Here is a 19,559-nt window from a genome sequence, read left to right as displayed (position 1 = left end):
TCCGTCCAGTGTGTCTGGTCGAGCGCAGTGGAACGAGACTGGGGTTATGAAACATGTAAACACAGACCGATTGTGACCAAATCTGCACGTTTTCCAAACCAGTTTTCCCTCGACTCCCATTTCATCTTCCTCTCGGACAGCATTCTGCCTTCACCGTCTCGGCTTTCCGAAGGAAAACTCTGCAGGATTGATATTCTGAGTATAAGTATACGCGTTTAAACGTACAAAACAACAGCTTGAACTGGAGATTGTGAGTGACTCACCTTTTGTAGCAGGCGAGGAAGAGCAGAATCAAAGCCACGCCCCCTAGGACTGACATCACTGACGAGACAATGGAGGAGGTAGAAAGGGGCGGGGCTCCAGGTTCTACATATGCAACAAAGAACAGCTCATTTATGTGATTATGATTAATATGCCGTAGACTGATGGGGATGAGCTGCTCACCTGTACAGGTGTGGCCTCCAGGTGTGTTGAAGCACTGCAGGTGTGGAGGGCAGACGGGCGGATGAACAGAACATTCATCGATATCTGAAATAACCAATACAAACATTGTTTTAGTAAAATTAATCAGTTCAAATTTTATTATAATATTTGATTTAATATTTAATTTAATATTAATCGTTTAACATTTTGCCATTAATATTTACCATATAATCGAAAGTTATTTTACATTTAAAATTTAATTTAACTTAATTAGTCAATTATTAGGAAATAAAAAAGCTAACTTTTTATTGGAGAACGATAATAGGAAATTCAATAATGATTAAAAATAAGTAAATTGAAAGAAAGTTTACATACTTTATGTCATGCAAGATATTATTGTAACATGATGACATATATTGTAAGATAATGTCAGGAAATTCAATTATGGTTTGACATAAGACCAGAAGTAAGTAAATAAATAAATACTATGTCTTCATTTATCTTCTTATGTCATGTTAGTTATTATTGCAATTTATTTGTACACTTTATATCTTCATGAGTTACGTGACAGGATTTTAAATAAGTTTTAACAAAATATTTTCCAATACAGAAAAAAAAAAGTAAACGCTGTAGGTTTTTACATTAATATTAATTGTTTAATATTTTTCATATAATCGGATCTAATATTATTTTACATGTAAAACATTCAATTCAATTTAATGACCATCTATGAATGTTCAAACGTCCAAAAGTTTAATAGTAAATTTATTTACAATTAAATAATACTAAATTGATTTATTTATTTAATATCAATTGTTTAATATTTATCATTAATATTTATTTAATTTAAAATGTAGTCTACTGTTATTTTACATTAAATATTTAATTTAGTTTAGTCTAGTTTAAAGAATGTCCATGAATGTCCAAACATCCAAAATAAATGAGTAGATTATTCATCAATATTTGAAATAACCAATAAAAACATTGTTCTAAATTTTTAAATAGTCAATTTCTAAATTTTATTTAAATATTTAATTTAATATTTAACATAAACTGTTTAAAATTTTTATTCATATTTAATTTAATATTTAATCGAATGTTATTTGACATTTAATATGACATATTTAATGTAATATTACTACATATTTAATTTAATCTAAAAGCCCCTGAGCAGAGACCGTGGCAGGTGGGTGGTTGTGGGCTCCAGCTGTGAGTGTTGGGATCACAGGTGACGTGTGCGGCTCCCTGGAGTGAGTATCCAGTAGGACACTGATACATCACGGTGGAGTCACACAGCACAGAGAAGCCCAGATGCAGCCGCGGCACCGCACCGCAGACCGGGTCTAAAAATGAGACCAAAACATAGGGCGAATATGAATAAAACAACATCAAATAAAAGGATTATTTGATTCCTTTCGGCCGCTATTACCAGCATCTGGTTCTCTCCACGCTGAGAGGTTCATGTGGGCGACGCGTGTGCAGGGCAGCAGGTCGTCAGGGCGGAGTGTGTGTGCGAAGGGGTCAAAGGGCACCAGACGGATGTGTGTGTTGTCACAGATGATGCGGGACAGAGATGTAGTGTGGAGAGCGTCTCTCTGAGCAGAGCTGAACACACCTTCACTCTGCCACCAGAACCTTAACCAGAATTACATTTTTTTTACCATTTTGACCCCCAAAAAAAGTTTTAAAAATTGAGAGTTCATCAGAGGGATCCAAGACCCCAGGACTTTTGTCGCACTTGAACCACGAATACACACAAACAATTTTTTTTTTAAAGGATTCGAGGAGTTATGTGGTAGAAATTAATAAAAGTAACAAATTCTTCACTCGCGGGTCAAATTGACCCCCATAGGAATGAATGGAATGCGAGGAAAACTTCAGTACACATCGAAAAACCTAAAAATGCTCATGTGTATCTGAATGCATACTGAAGAGAAACTGACTTTAGGACCCAGCGGAACAGCTCATTTGCTCCATATAGACTCAGAGCTATAAGGCCATCTAGTGGCAAGAGTCAAATATCATGTTATATATTTCTTTTTCCACAAGAGGTCGGCAAAGACACCCAATGTAAGATATTTTGAGCTGAATTAAAAGGGTTAAGTATGAAATTGTGAGTAATTTTGAATTTGAGTTGGAAGAATGTGAGGAATGTGCTAAGCTACTATTTATTTATTTATTATTTATTGATCAAATCTAGAAAAATTTAAAGGGAAATTAAATAAAAAATTTAAACAAATCTCCAAAAACTGCATAAAAAAAATAAATAAGGACAAATATTATCAAAATGAAATTAAAAAAGTATAATTTTAGGGCTTCGGGTCATTTTGACCCGCGAGGGAAAGATGTGTTACAAAGTGCGATGGTAACTCTTCTTATCTACTTCATATCATTCATATAAATTATTACATTGTTTAAATTAATACATTTTTAGCTAACTGTGATTTTGTATATGTACATTTCTGAAATACATAACTTAGACAGTTACAGATCACTCTAAATTGTAATGTGGACTCATGCACTTTCTGTAAAGCTGCTTTGAAACGGTGTGTATTGTGAAAAGCGCTATACAAATAAATGTGAATTGAATTGAATTGAATATCATGCCAGATTGAAATCACTCAACGTTTAAATAAACAAGAAGTGGAACATCACACTACCGGTCTCCGTCTCGGAGCGTTCTGAACTGTTTTGCGATCAGGCATGCCAGCAGTGACCCCACGCGACCCCCGGGCAGAGCGGGCTCTGAGATCGCCCCGACCCACACGTCTATGTTCTCCGCCGATCCATAGAGATGCAGCAGCTTCCTGGCCAGAACTACATTACCCAGAATCCCTGTTAAATCAGACTCGTTCGCAGGGGCAGAGAGGCCGCAGAGCTTTCTCCATGCACTGTAACCTGGGGAGAGAATGAAATCACTGCAAGTCAAGCACAGCATCCTCACTCAGATTAAGGTAAATTAGAGAAATGAGTCAATTATAAGGAAATTAAATTAGCAAACTGTTATTAAATAGTTCTAATTATAGGGGAGAGATGATAGGAAATTCAATAATGATTGAAAAAAAAAGTAAATTAAAAGAAAAAGTACTGTAACACTTTATTTTACAGTGTCATTGTTACATATGTTACATGTACTTACCATAGTAATAACAGTAAATTATGCATAATTACATGCAACTAACCCTCATCCAAATCATAATACAACCCTAACCCTATAGTAAGTACATGTAGTTGATTAATATTACTCAGTACTTAAATATATAATTACACTGTAACAATGACACCTTAAAATAAAGTGTAACCAAAAGTGCATACCTTCTTATGTCATGCAAGTTATTATTGTTTTTAGTCCCATTTTTGCAGACATTTTAAATTAAATTAAAATAGTAAAAAAAAAAAAAAAAAAAGTATGATAAAAAAAAACACATTCTGTATTTCTTTATATAATATGGCTTATGACTTGTTTTCCTTTTCTAATACAATGTTTCGCAATTTAGACATGAAACAAATGCCGGCGCTTCGAGCTGAGAAAGCTTGTTTTTTTTTTGTTTTTTTACCCAATAATAAAAAATAATGTCTTAGCATTGCTGCTCAAAAATGTTACACTAACAAAAGGCGACATGCAATTTATATATCAAAAATAATTCTGCAATATGCTTAGTAGAGTGTTGCATCAACTTCTTACATGGCATCAGAATCAATAGCTAGCATTAGTTGAGTCTCTGTGCTTTAGTATTTTAAATCCCTCACTTGTGAGGTTCTAGTTCTGTTGGGATGCTCCCTTAAGCCCCGTTCACACCGCCAGCGACACGCGGCGACAAAGCGACATGATCCCATTCATTTCAAGCGACGCAAGACACACAACCAAAGTTCAGAATTTTTTAACTTTATGGAAATGAGAAGCGATTTTCGCGAGCGACAACCAATAGGAAAGAAGACTTTCAGTGGAGCTCACGTCAAGGGCGTTCGAGGGCGATTTCACTGTTTTATATGATTTGACTGTTATGGAAGCTTGTTTCCGCCACAGAATAAAACATTTTAAAAGATAATTGCGACTTTTTATCTCACAATTGCGAGTTTACATCTCGCAATTCTGACTTTATTTCTCAGAATTGCGTGTTATAAAGTCAGAATTGCGTGAAATAAAGTCGCAATTGCGTGTTATAAAGTCAGAATTGCGAGATATAAAGTCAGAATTGCGTGAAATAAAGTCGCAATTGCGTGTTATAAAGTCAGAATTCGGACTTTTTTTCTCGCAATTGCGACTTTATATCACGCAATTCTGACTTTATAACACATAATTGCGAGTTTATATCTCGCAATTCTGACATCTTTTCTCACAATTGTGAGATATAAAGTCCAATTCTAAGGAAAAAAAAGACGGACTTTTTTTTTTTTTTTACCTCAGAATAGTTTATATCTCACAATTGCGACTTTATTTCTCAGAATTGCGACTTTATTTCTCACAATTTTGACTTCATATCTCGCAATTGCGACTTTATATCTCCCAATTGCGACTTTATATCTCCCAATTGCGACTATTTCTCAGAATTGCGACTTTATTTCTCACAATTTTGACTTCATATCTCGCAATTTTGACTTCATATCTCGCAATTGCGACTTTATATCTCGCAATTGCGACTTTATTTCTCAGAATTGCGACTTTACTTCTCACAATTTTGACTTCATATCTCGCAATTTTGACTTCATATCTCGCAATTGCGACTTTATATCTCCCAATTGCGACTTTATTTCTCAGAATTGCGACTTTACTTCTCACAATTTTGACTTCATATCTCGCAATTTTGACTTCATATCTCGCAATTGCGACTTTATATCTCCCAATTGCGACTTTATTTCTCAGAATTGCGACTTTATATCTCGCAATTGCGACTTTATATCTCCCAATTGCGACTTTATTTCTCAGAATTGCGACTTTATATCTCGCAATTTTGACTTCATATCTCGCAATTGCGACTTTATATCTCCCAATTGCGACTTTATTTCTCAGAATTGCGACTTTACTTCTCACAATTTTGACTTCATATCTCGCAATTTTGACTTCATATCTCGCAATTGCGACTTTATATCTCCCAATTGCGACTTTATTTCTCAGAATTGCGACTTTATATCTCGCAATTGCGACTTTATATCTCGCAATTGCAACTTTATATCTCGCAATTGCGACTTTATTTCTCAGAATTGCGACTTTATTTCTCACAATTTTGACTTCATATCTCGCAATTGTGAGAAAAAAAGTCAGAATTGTGAGATAAAAAGTCGCAATTATTATTATTTATTTATTATTCAGTGGCGGAAACAAGCTTCCATTGACTGTAACCACATACATGGATATAATAAAATGATGCATGGAAATGAAACGGTTGACAGTCTCAGTGAGTTTAATTCACACATTTAGTTCGAGTGTTGAAATTTTATGATACAAGTTTAGCACTGCTGCAGTTCATTTTACAGTTTCCCTGCATTATGTTGACTATTAGGGACAAGAAAATTGATTATTTGTCAAATTCAAATGACGTTTTAGTAATTTATGACAGTGTGAGTTAATTTGTTGATTGATCGATCGTTAATCTAGTAGGTTAAATGATTTAATCCACTGAACACTACTGTGTGGTAATATAAAAATACTCTCCCAACAGCATATTGTTTCTTTTGAGCCTAATTCCTAGTCAAATTAAAATGATATAGTTGTATGTATATATCACTTGTGATGGTATTTTGTATAGATATGGCCAGACTACCAATAACATTAGAGTGACAGCACTATGAACGCCCACAAGCGACTTCACAGTACAGAGACTAGCGACAGGCGGTGTGAACGGGGCTTTAGAAGGCAGGCTGTTGACAGGCACCTTGTAAGCCGTGATCTCGCCCCCTCTGCAGGTTTAACGCCGCTAGGTCGAGCGGGAGCCCTCCCTGAGCCTGGAAAAGCCTCTCGGTCAGTTCCTCCACCATCATCTGATCTGCTGTCTGCAGTTTCGCTGGGGACAAGAGCAAACCACGCAGCACAGGATCGATGCCTCCTACACACACACACACAAATATTCATTATGCATCATAATCTGATGTGCATGTTGAGTAAATTAGCATGCAATCGTGAATATTACGGCTAAACACTAATCAATTTTCGAGACTTTGGCCAATTTTGCTTCTATCACATTTTGAGTGTCTCTGTTTGTCTGGAGCTGCTGGAGACTAACAGCCAACTCTTGCTTGTATTTACACTTGAGGATTGTTTCCTTGTCATTCGTTTGTCGTCTTCGCTTTGTTTTTTGTGAAGCATTATTTAGCTTTGCTTCGCTTCAGCGATGATAAAGACACATCCACTCTTGCATTGCGTGCTTGTGCATTTTGGGGGCGGAGCAATGATGGGAGGGGCGTGTTTGTTTGTTTGTTTGCGTTGATTTCAAATATTAACAGTGTTTCTCAGAAATCACTTACTGCACCTTTAAGTGTTTATTTGTGAACCTGGACCACAAAACCAGTCACATGTCGCACGGGTATATTTGTGGCAATAGCCAACAATACATTGTATGCGTCAAAATTATCGATTTTATCTTTTATGCCAAAAATCATTAGGATATTAAGTAAAGATCATGTTCCATGAAGATATTTTGTAAATTTCCTACTGTAAATATATAAAACATTTATTTTTGTGAGTGAATGCAGCACAATTACGAACATAAAGGAACTTTAAAGGAGATTTTCTCAATGTTTCGAATTTTTTGCACCCTCAGATTCCAGATTTTCAAAGAGTTGTATCTCGGCCAAATACATCAATGGAAAGCTTTTTTATTCAGCTTATTATGTTCAAAAAAATATTGTAAAAAAAATATTTTAAAAAATTGACCCATGTGACTGGTTTTGTGGTCCACATTTTATTACACTTTTTAATTTCTCGTGTCTTTAGATTTCATTTATAATACATATCTGTAAAGGCTGTGAGTTTTTTCTCCTGCACTTCAGCAGCTTTACATACACCAAACTTTATTGCCATCTCTATTTTGAAGGAGTTTTCATGTCCATTACCATTTACATTATTTATATAACAATTTATTCTTAAAAACATGGTGACATTTTTTCTTCTTCTGGATGTTAACAGATGTTTTTTTGGATTTATGAAGTGATAAAAAGAGATTTATCCAAAACCCCTTCTATAAAAAGTTTGACTCTAATGTCAACAAAATAAAGCAAGCATTTTGAACCTGGCTTTATCCAATGTTTGGATTTCTGTTCTGGAAATTCATGCAAATTAGTGCATCAGTAGCATATTAAAACTTAACATTTAAGAGAACTTGTAATACAAAACAACTGTCTTACTGTACTGTGATTACATTGGGAAATATGGTGATATCTGTTAGTTAAGTGTGTTTGTGAAACGAACCCTCTTGCACCATCCTCCAGGATGCAAACAAAGAGTGGTGTAACGGCAAAGCCGGGTGTTCGGGGCTCAACCGGTAATCCGGTCCGAGGCGGTTCACAACCGGGTGCACGGTCACGTGTGCAAACCGAAAGGCAGCGGTGGAGAAAATGTTGGAGATGCTGGGGTCAGCATCAGGGTCGTAACCTTTGTACGAGGGCATGAGGACCAGGTTGGCACTGCGGCCTAGGACATGTGGCAAGTAGTGATCCCATGTCAAGATCTTCCAAAACAAGATTCAGCAAGTCAGATGCATGAATAAATGAAGTAACCTTTTTTTTTTTACACTCATTTTATGGACATCTTCTCACCTGGTGGACGGCGCCCAGTATTTTCCTGGCCTCCTGGTACAGCGTGTCCGGGCTCCAGTGAGGATTGAGCTTGTGAAGCTCCTCAGCCAATCGGTTGTGTTCTCTCAGAAAGAGCGTGTGCAGAGCGATCATACCCAAGTGCTCATTGGCCCGAGAGTCACCTGAGACACGCCCACAAAAACAGCACAGTTTAAATCAGAAAGCATTAGTGTGAAGACCTAGCTGGGACATTTTTTAATAAATAAATAAATGACACAAATATTGACTTATGTTCTGTTTCTTTATAAGATGTTTTAGCTTTAATACCCTTAAAGTCAACATTAAATAAAAACTGAGCTATTAACTTTATTAATGCACATTCCTAGCCTACACACTACAGTTTGTACTGCATCTCCAGCATCCCACACTGGATAAGCAGAAAATATAATAAAAAAATATATAAAAAAAAATTTTTATAAAAAAAAATAAAATACAAATTTATAAAAAAAAAATAAAAAAAAATATTGTTTTATTTAATATTAATGCCAACAACCTGCTTGGAAACAGAACGATCTATTCCCTATGGATATGTTGAGCCCCTCCGCTGTCTCTGGTAGCGGGATGGTGTTGATCCGCTCTCGCGGGCCGCAGGGATCCAGGTGAGGTTGTGTGCGGGGCAGGTAGGGCATGAAGCCGAGCCCTTGGTCTGAGTGGAACTGATTGACGGCGAGCAGGCCGAGAGGGGACGAGAGGTTCCTCAGGACGCCGGCGAGCGCATCTGAGCTCCCGTAAACCATGCTGGCGTCCACGAATGCGGTGATGGCGTTGAGCTGCTCCCGGTGACCGAGAGGAACGGAGCCGCCCGTACAGCTGGGAGCCGAGCGGAAGAACGGCATGCAGGTCTGAGTACCCGTGCGAGGGTCAGAGAGGGGGATCTGAACGTGAAGAAAAAATGAACAGACTGAGTGTGTACAATCTAGTAGGGTTGCCCTCGACTAAAGATTTTTCTAGTCGACTAGTAGTCATTCATTTAAGCGATTAGTGGACTAAGGGTTAGCTAACCCTAACCCTAAACTCAAGTGATGGCGCCGGCGCCTGTATGTCATACAGTAAACGCTCTCCACACAAACACAGTTATATGCCTAGTAATAGCGCACATTTATCTAGGTTAACATTAGTGCGAACGTACTGGTAAAGTTGCTGCTACTTACATGTTTCAAGTGATAAGCCATATTTGAGCTTATTCATATTCGATGAATGACAGGCGAATGTTTGGATTTCACGAACTTAATTTCACAATTTTTTTTTCTGCGACTAAACGACTACCGGTAATACAATTTTGGTCGACCAAGCCTCTTCTAGTTGACTAACTGTTAGTCGATTATTAGGGGGCAGTCCTACCATCTAGCATCTGTTTTCAGGGTGTACGTACACACCTGTATTGGGAAACACGGCGTGTCCCGGCTGCAGGTGCGTGTGCAGTCGGCTCCGGTCTTAAAGGCCGCAGTGCTGGGACTCTGAGGGGTCAAAGTCAGGTCATGGTCGATCCACTGACCCCACTCCACCAGCAGATGAGACAGAGACGTGTCCAGAGAGATGTTCTCATTATGAGTGTACAAAACCTCCTGCGACACACTGCGGACCTGAGAAAAGAGAGTAACTGGAACACTCAACTTCTGTTTAATACCATTATTGGCTGATTTGGTCTTTTTTTCATCTTTAGTTTAGCTAGCTACACTCTTAAAAATAAAGGTTCTATTTTTACATCTATAGTTCCATTTATAACCTTTAACATTACATTCCAAAAATATTTTTAGAATGTTCACTGAAAGGTTCTTTGTGGAAACAAAAAATGGTCCTTCTATGGCATCACCGTGAAAATATCACTGTGAAAAAGTTGTCAACTAAAACTATAGCTATTGAAAATATCAAATAGCATAAATAAAAATATATATTTTTTTAAAATAGCATAATTAGATGAAAAACTCAAACTTAGAAATATCAACATTGGTTGAGCCAATATTGCAATTGCGTTTGACACAGAAAATCCACACTTAAACTCTTTAACTTATTATCTTTCATTAAATTGTTGATTACATAGCAAGTTGCATATTAAAGTTCAATTCAAGTAAATTACATGATTTAAAGAAATAATTTTAAATTATTTAAAGTCCCCCCTAGTCAATAATGTTATCCCTTAAAACTCATCTTTGATCACCAAAATGACATATTTAAACATTTTTTCCTTGAAAAAAATACTCGGTAATGGTGTTGACTTACGAATTTGCACATGGTTTGTCTCAAAGCACATTAAAAACACCACATATAAACAACATGAAAAATGATTTTCACCACAGTGGGACTTTAAATAGTAACAATAAGAAATATAATATGCTTTTGTAATGTTTTTTTCCACTATTTCCCATTGTAATAACTACATGGGTTAAGGTTAGATTTAAGGGTAGGTTCAGCGTAATTATCTAGTTATTACCTAGTTATTGTAATAACTATAACAAGTATATAGTATGTACATAGGGAACATGCCTGTAAAATAAAGTGCTACCGTATATAGAACGTATTGTAAAATACGGTTTCTCATTGCATGCAAACACTTTAGCAAAATATAAACCCACCAAATGGCTAATAAAACAAACTAAATTTAAAATTGCTAAAGTAAAAAATGCAAACCAACTACGATTAAAGACTAATAATTCCTTGAGATCTTTCCCATGAGTTTTCAGGCAGTCTTACAGGTGGTAGTGTGTAGTTATGGTATGTGTGCTGTGGGTTCCAGCCCCTCGGGGCCCCTCGAGGGTCCTCGTACTCGGGCGAGAGCCAGCGGGCGTAAGGGGTGTTCGCTGCACCCCAGAGAGGGTTTTCTCTGCAAAGTCAAAAGATGTTTTCTGAGCTTAATAAAACTCAATGACAAACGGGTAACACTTTAGAATACTGCTCCTTCATCAATGAAAAACTACTCCGGAACAAATGAGTAACGCACTAATAACATTCTAGTAACCATTTAACTTTTATTTTTAATTTTACATATAAAAAATAAATAAATAAAAACATTTATGGCATAACTTTGATGTATATGCAAACTCAGCTGCCTATCTTGGCCAGGACACTCATGTTAAAGAGATTATAATCTCAGTGAGTCTTCTCTCCTGGTTAAATAGAAATAAAGCTTCAAAACTAACAAGAAACTCTGATTTCTACTATTTTTTTCATACCTCTCAGAGAACTACTATATACAGGTTCATAATTAACATGAATATTGCATAATTTATAATAAAAGGTAATGGTAACCCATTAGTAATGACTACATAATAGTAGTTACTACTAATTATTTGGATCAGTATCTAAAGTGAAAAACGTGACCTAATATTGACTGAAGTCACTGTAAGCTTTTTGTAATATTTTGAATAGTAATTCCTTGCGATGGATTTGGTAAAACTTTAGTCATTACTAGTGTGTTCCCATGATCTTCACTTTAGAAAACGTCTCCAAATAATTAGTAGTTCCTTTAGAAAGATGTAGTAACACTTGATTCATTACTAATGGGTTATTTCCTTATATTACACATTATAATATGAATTATGAACCTGTATATAGTAGTTCTCAATAGTCTTCAGTGAGGTATGAAAAATAGTAGTTACTGATTAGCTAATAGTAAACTAGCACATTCAGCTGAGCACTATTACTTACTAATTTGTTAATCAGAGTTTCTTATTAGTTAATTTCTTTATTTATAAGTTTATTTGTATAGGGACAGTACAAAAAAACATGATCCCAGTCAAAACTGGAAAATCTGTATTGCACATAGAGAGTATAGCAAAAGCTAATTTGCATCTCAGGTCCCTAGAAAGGCTTTTCTAAACAAAATAAAAAATAAAACTACTACTCATAGAATAAAACTACCACAATATGTCACTTATAGACATTCAAATACCTCCCTAAATTATACATATTAGAATGGAGCTTTCAACTCTAGCATAAAAAAAAACTTTTACATTACATTACACTTTTACATACAAAAATTATTACATTTAAATATGCGTGCAGTTCTGGTTTATTTTAAACCACCGCTTTACCTTCAATGTAAAGGACTTTATTTCAAGTATTGCCTTAAACTCATTTGGCAACAGGTAGTCCTCAACAGAACCTTCTCTTTGCCCTTGTGTAGTTCTACGAAAATTAATCCTACAATTCCCACCTGCCGAACTCCTAGTGATTCTACTTGTATCATCCTGTCTCTTTATCAATTTACATAGAACAGATGGTGCCTTATTGTGCAAACATTCAAAAATCAATTTTATATATGACAGATTTTTTTAATTTGTAAAATTTAGCATTTAATTTTTTTTTTTTAACGTTGCAGTGATGCCAGTTGCATGGGTCAATTTTATGAAACTGAGATTTATACATCATCTGAAAGCTGAGTAAATAAGCTTTCCATTGATGTATGGTTTGTGAGGATAGGACAATATAAAACTATTTGAAAATCTGGAATCTGAGGGTGCAAAAAAATCGAAACATTGAGAAAATTCTCCATTTATGTTCACGATTGTGTTGCATTCACTCACAAAAATAAAAGTTTTATATATTTACGGTAGGAAATTTACAAAATATCTTCATGGAACATGATCTTTACTTAAAATCCTAATGATTTTTGGCATAAAAGAAAAATCTGTAATTTTGACTCATACAATATATTGTTGGCTATTGCTACAAATATACCCGTGTGACTTCTGGTCACATTTGTTCCTGTGTAGTTATACATTAATGAAGGAACAGTATTCTAAAGTGTTACCGACAAATGAAATATTTGTATCCCGTACAGTCCGTGTGAGCACCTGTTGTTGCAGTGTCCTGTGATGGTACGGTAGCGTCTGGACAGACAGTCAGATTTACACACGGGTCTCTGCGTCTCTGCCGAACAGCCTGTAACCTGCAGTATGGTCTCCATGTCTTCTGCACTTAAAAGCTCTAAGATGCACACAAACAAATGTTGAGATGATTGTAAATTGTAAGAGCTTTCAAGATCATTCGTTAACTTTTATTTATTTTTTTGCGATTTTAGGCATTACAGGGATTATTCAAAAGAGAGAAATAGAAAAGAACAAAGGGAGGAAACTTTTAATGTCTATGAATGTACCGGTGAGGTCGGGTTTGTCCATGGAGTGTGTGTACACCATCTCTCTTATCAGCTCTACCGTGTTGTCGAGAAACTCGGCGGATCTGATGTGGGTTCTGGTTTTCGGGCCAGTTTGTTTGAACAAGGCCAACAGGTCACTGGGTCGGACAGAACCGTCCGATACAGATGACTTCACTCTGACAGAAATGAGAGAAAATAAAAATACTTTATGACATCATTTTGTAGCTCTAAACTCTGACAGTATGATAAAAATCGACTCATTTGTGTCTAGTTACGTGTTTCTATTTCTGATTGGTTGATACTTCAATCAAATGAGCTATGAGTGTATTCTTTAAGTCTGTATGCAAATGTCACCTCTCATTGGTGTGATCGTACGCAGCATCGGTCAGCTCTCTGGCTCGGCGTAAAGCTTCCTGAATGAAACTAGATCCCAAATACACTGGAAAAAACACCACATGACACTTCACTACAAAACCTGCCAATCAGCTTTTGCTATTTGAGTTGACAAAAACTACAGTAATGGAATCAAAATCATAATTATGTACTTGTCAGTCTTGTATATGCAGTTGGTGAGCACAAAGAAAGCATTAAGCTACAAATTATTATTTTTTTCCCAGAAAAAGACTAACTACTAGACATATATAGTTCAGTACCTGTTGCATTCTGGGAAGGAAAAAGAGACGTGGATGACAGCGGCAGAAGCAATATCATAAATACAGATAGAATCATGCATGAGAAAGATTCCTGCAATAAGAAAAATATACATATACAAATTTACTAAATAATATATATATGTATGTTAATACATTTATACACACACACACACACACACACACACACACGTCACACACACACACAATCTATAATTATTATTATTGAATAAACAATCAGAAATCTACACAAAAATATTTGTTGTATAGTTTTTTCCATGTGTACTAATTATAGAATATAATAATATATTAATATTATTTTGCACAGTTGTTGCATACTTTTGTAATAATTAGTTTTTATGCAATTATTATTTTCTATATAATTATTGCACATACACGCAACTATTATACAAAAAAATAATTTAAATATTAAAATAATAATTAATCAAATAATTATACAAAACAATTATTAACATGAAAAAAAAATATTGTAAAAAAATATTTAAAAAATCATTATATGAGTATGTTTTTTCATCTGTACTAACTACAGTATAGTTGCTACTATTATACAAAAATAATAGAAATATGGAAATATTTCCCAAACAATGTATATATATATACACACACAAATATATATACACACAAACTATAAAAATACACAAATATACAACTATTGTACAAAATAATATTAATATAAACATTTAAATAATATATTAGTGTATTTCTTAGTTGTACTTACCAAGCATGTCGTATCCATCGGTACGGTCTCGTATTCTCACTTTTTGCCTTGTAAAATATATAACATTTTGTTCTTGCTTCAAAATAAAACTATGCGTAGCGTGGGCTTGTGTACAGAAGAGTAGTGGTGATGTACAAAAATACAAAAAATAAATAGCAATGAATGCAGAAAAATTATGTTATAAATATGCAAAATAATTAGCCAGAGTATTTATACATCACAATCTGAACAGTTTGATGAAGTGCGACAGTACAAATCAGTGTAATTACGTGTTTCAGAGGGTCTGTGTCGGCCGTATGTGAGGGGACTGACTTTTATACGCTGGCTTCGGTCTACAGGTATGTGCAGAATTCGGTTATCTGTGCGACTGGTGACAACAATTCAACATCAAACGATCCCCAACACACAGAGATCCAAACCCATCATCCTCTATCTAATGGGGTAATCGACCCAATCACTCCTCATGCAAGCCATATAGAGGCACAGCGCACGGTTTCACCTTCTGAACCAAACGTGTTCAACGTGTTCTAGGGTGTAATATTATCGGGTATCAGCCTGTGGGATTTTACCAGTTTTCTGTCCAGCAGGTGAAAATGATGCATCTGATCACTTTGGTAGAGTAACAGCACAGCTCTCCTCAACAACACACACATGATTTGAGGAATCATTCATGTCTGGAGCTCAAACGGTGCAGGATGTGTGATACTTTTGGTAATGAGTTTGTTGTATATTTCCAGTAATGCCCCTTCTCTCTGCCCACCTGCGGCCGACACTTCTGCTGGCACGGGTACGATCAGATTGAAGACACACCTGGAAAAGAGGTCAGTGGAGCGACAGAGAAAAACAGACCGTTCTGAAAGTCTGATAAGAGAAATTGGAAAGTGAGGAGAACAGAGTCGGGGATTTCAGTTTGATGACTTTAAAAAGGCCGTTGTTCTCGCCGAACACGAGTTTGACGCACCGAAGCGAATAACTTTACACGTCTGATTGGACCACGTGTGCCACATACAGAGGAAACAGTGTTTTTGTAACACAGCATGACCATTTACCATTCAAATCTAGGGGCCCTATTTTAACGATCTTAAACGCAAGTATCAAGCGCGAAACGCAAGTAACTTTGTGGGCGGATCTCGGGCGCTGTTGCTATTATACCGGCGGGATAAATGACTCTTGCGCCCGGCGCAAATCTAAAATGGTTTGGTCTGAAGTAGCTTCATTATTCATAGGTGTGGTTTGGGCGTAACGTGAAATAAACCAATCAGAGCGACATCTCACATTCCCTTTAAAAGCAGGCGCGCTTGTTCCATGGCGGTTTGCTATTATAACGGCGGATTTGCCAGGCGCACGCCAGGAGCGGTTCACAGCCGAGGAGACCGACGTTCACATCAGGGCCGTAAAACACTGAGAAGTGACATTGTATAGCGATGGGAGAAACCCACCCAAATTAGCTTCGGTTAAACAGGCGTATAATAATTTGGGCATCTTCATGGACACAACAATGATTTCCCTCGAGTAATATTTTTCCTTGTAATAATGTATGGTTTGCAAAAAATGAGAACTGCTGCGTCTGTGTGTAGACGAGATAAGCAAAGTGTATGCGCGTTTTGCACACGCTACATTGATTATGGCCAAGCATGCGCCCTTAAATAGCATTATGAATAACATGCGCAACGCGCCAATGACTGTTGACTAGGTTTTTCCTGGTCAGTGGCGCAAATGCATTTCTTAGTTTACCGACGTGCGTCTGTGGAGGGAAAAGTCCGCTGTGCGCGGGTGCAAAATAGGAATGATACATGCGTCGGTGATGATACAAAACTCAATTGCGCTGGGTGCAAGATAGGGCCCCTAGTGTCACTGTGAAAGAAAATCACTTTAATTCATTGCTAGAAGTCTCTATAAAGTATAAATTATATTCATTTGCATGAAGAGCGAAAGAGATAGTGATTTGTGCATTTAAAGAGACACTTTCTACACGATTATAAAATAACATGATACTTATATTTATTGTGCTTTTCATTAAGAGCAGCCTGATAAACCACATGGCATTAGTTTCAAAAAGCTTTAGTTCATACATTCACATGTATTTATTATAATCAACTCTGTTAAAAGAACACAAGTCTGTTAGTTTTTCTTTGTTTGATAAGGCCTGTGTTTGTTCTCAAATACTTGCAGATGAAAATCACATTAAGACCGTTAAATAGATAAATATGCATTTATTTATTTTCCATATCTATTTAAGGAATATTGAATACATATATATTCCTCATACAAATATGGAAAACACTCGGATATAGAATCTAAAGCATCTTTACATAAATCGATGCATCAATTCAATAGGATAATTTATGTACAAATGGCTTTTTGAATGATCTTTCATTAAAAAGGCCCATTGTTAATACTGTGTCAACAACACCTTATTAAATAGCTTAATTAGAGACAGGAGATGAAATACTGAAGAACAGTTTAGTCATGTGACACCAACGCAGCACTTCCACCATTTACAGCACAATACAGTCTTCTCACTGCTGGTGCGAAAAAGCTAGTGGAATCTGTGTTAAGATTGTGACTGAAAAGGTCCAGTGACCCGAGATCATCTGATCTAGAAACAGCCATACAGAGCTGATCCCAGAGCAGTGTGTCCATACTTCTGGAGGCATACGCAGAGATCAGGTGGACACGGGGGGTCTTAAGCGTGCTGAGACCACAGGAACCGGTCACAGCGCTCCAACATGGTCTGAATCAGTGCTCTAAGAGGACAGTGAGAGAAAATGCATGAGAACAAAACCTGTTAAACATTACCCATGTTCAGGATAGGATATACAAGCACACTGCGCAGTATATACTATACTATGCCTACTGTTTTCAAATGACATTCCTAAAGGAAAACTACTGCACAATACAGTATATACTGTACGCTGCCTACTATTTACCTAAAACAATGTGTTTGCAATGGAATACTAAATGTTCTGCTATATAATGTACTCTTATACTAATGTACACGAAACCAATGTCTAAATTTGAAATAGCATACTATTTCATACTACTCTTACTATTTCTCGAATACACCTTATATGCCAGAAATAGTGCCATGCTAGTAAGCTATTCCGAATAACAACCAATATGTTCAGAATGGAATATTAGCATATTGTGCCGTATATACTGTACACAATCTACTTTTTTTATGGAATAGTAGCGTACTGCTTGCTATATACACAGTACACAGCCTACTATTTTCCAAAAATAATGTCTAAATTCAAAATAGCATACTACTATAATAGTAAATGCACAATGCGCACAGCATATACTGTAAGACTGCCTTACATATCTTTATCTGGCAGAAATAGTAAAAGTGCAATGCTAGTATGTTATTCCGAATTCAACAAATATGTTCAGAATGGAAGAATAGCATACTTTGCAGTATATACTGCACACAAACTACTATTTTTTATAATCAGTGTGTTCTGCGTGGAATACTAGCGAACCTGCTTACTCAAAACTACAGTAATCAACATTTTAAGTGGATCAAAAAAGTTTATCAAAGTTGTCCCTAAGACAAGAACGGATTTTGTTCAAAATTCATGTATGACTTTGATGAAAGGTTTTGATCCACTTCAAATGTTGACTAGTGTATATACTGCACTTTACTGTTTTTCACACGCTCACCTTTGCCGCTTCTCAGCCATACGCAGCAGATCACAGACCAGCGTGGAGCGTGAACTGAGATCCACCTGTATCCCGCGTTCCTGGAGGGCCGTCAGGGCCTGGGTCCGGCCCGAAGACCTTGACCAGACGCAGGATGATGTTCTCTGGGCTGACCCGAATGCTCCAGTCATTTGAACTGTTCGATAGGTCAAGGGAACCATCACTCGTGCCATTACTGTTAGTGTCGTCTGAACAGGATCCATTGGTGCTGCTGGGCAGAGGTGAAGTGGGCGTCGCTTCGTCGACTGAGCTGATTTGTTGTGAGAGCTGGAGTAGCAAAACCCACTCATCAAGAGACTGAGGAACAATACCTACAGAAAGAGAAAAAGCGATATTTTAGAGCGAGTTTACATGACAACGATATGCTGAGTTTTCCGCGATCGTCAAAACGATCCCCATTCACACGGATCCACGAAAACGATTAAAAACACTGTATTCTGCTGCCACGGCCATTAGATGGCGATGAAACACTATAAACTGAACACGTAATACGCATGTGCATGATGTCATCGTCTTTTTGTTGTTAGTTACACAGAGACCGTTTTCAAAAACATGCGTTTTCAGGCACCCAAAACGCCATTGTCGTGTAAACGACCCCTTAGAGATCGCATAAAAGTTTTACGATTTAGTTGAAAACGGTGTCGTGTAAAGAGCCCCTTAGATATGGAATAAATGCTGCAGAACTGATTCATGGGTTATTTAAGGCCTGGTCCACACGTACACGAGTATTTGTATAAACATAGTTTTTCCTCCTTCGTTTAAAAACAAATTTGTGTCCACATGAAAACGCAAAAATACGCTATTTGGCTCTGTCAAGAGCATTACAAGCCAACAGGTGGCGATATAACCCTAACCGTAAAGCCATGTTGGCCAATCAGAAACCTGAAAAAAAAAACAAAAAAAGTTAATCCCGTTCTGGTTCTGACGTCACAAGCCAAAATCTCCGATTTCACCGTCTACACGACAAAACTGCAATGGAGTTTCTAAAAATCTTCACCCAGGTTTTCAAAAAAGTTTGGTTTCAGTGACCGGATACTGCGTTTGCGTGAGGACGAACAGCCAAACTGCATAGAATGAAAGCTGCGGTTTTGAAAATACCCGTGTTACACCGTGTCCTAACCACACGCGCCGCGACGATTCTATTTTAGAAACGGTTTCT

General features: G+C 36.7%; 2 protein-coding genes across 2 annotated transcripts; both read right to left on the bottom strand.

Annotated features, from left to right (window-relative positions):
• Positions 1-13: 13 nt before the first annotated feature.
• On the bottom strand, positions 14-14,705 carry LOC309489984 (eosinophil peroxidase-like; the record flags this gene model as incomplete). Its single annotated transcript, XM_082158939.1, has 16 exons — positions 14-179; positions 264-366; positions 445-528; positions 1,602-1,766; positions 1,853-2,058; positions 3,084-3,321; positions 6,297-6,467; positions 7,829-8,087; positions 8,176-8,336; positions 8,708-9,089; positions 9,591-9,797; positions 10,906-11,035; positions 13,008-13,140; positions 13,310-13,485; positions 13,664-13,784; positions 14,699-14,705. 16 exons carry the CDS (start codon positions 14,703-14,705, stop codon positions 122-124), a joined length of 2,601 nt encoding a protein of 866 aa, XP_082015065.1. The 3' UTR covers positions 14-121.
• Positions 14,706-16,674: 1,969 nt separating this feature from the next.
• Positions 16,675-18,807, bottom strand: LOC309490769 (uncharacterized protein). The gene is made up of 2 exons (XM_082160039.1): positions 18,362-18,807; positions 16,675-17,445 (listed from the first exon to the last, which is right to left on the bottom strand). Exons 1-2 carry the CDS (start codon positions 18,688-18,690, stop codon positions 17,385-17,387), a joined length of 390 nt encoding a protein of 129 aa, XP_082016165.1. The 5' UTR covers positions 18,691-18,807; the 3' UTR covers positions 16,675-17,384.
• Between the last annotated feature and the right edge of the window lie 752 nt (positions 18,808-19,559).

The sequence above is a fragment of the Leuciscus leuciscus genome (assembly GCF_965113295.1).
Source record: "Leuciscus leuciscus genome assembly, chromosome: 25".
Taxonomy (NCBI): domain Eukaryota; kingdom Metazoa; phylum Chordata; class Actinopteri; order Cypriniformes; family Leuciscidae; genus Leuciscus; species Leuciscus leuciscus.
The sequence above is the reverse complement of the archived record's forward strand: the minus strand, read 5'-3'. Positions and strand labels throughout refer to the sequence as shown.

Bases quoted from the DNA above. Each gene is read 5' to 3' on its own strand.
- LOC309490769 (XM_082160039.1), bottom strand. From the start codon at position 18,690: ATGAGTGGGTTTTGCTACTCCAGCTCTCACAACAAATCAGCTCAGTCG. The intron at 17,446-18,361 runs GTGAGCGTGTGA...CTGTCCTCTTAG, and splicing joins ATGGCTGAGAAGCGGCAAAG to AGCACTGATTCAGACCATGT.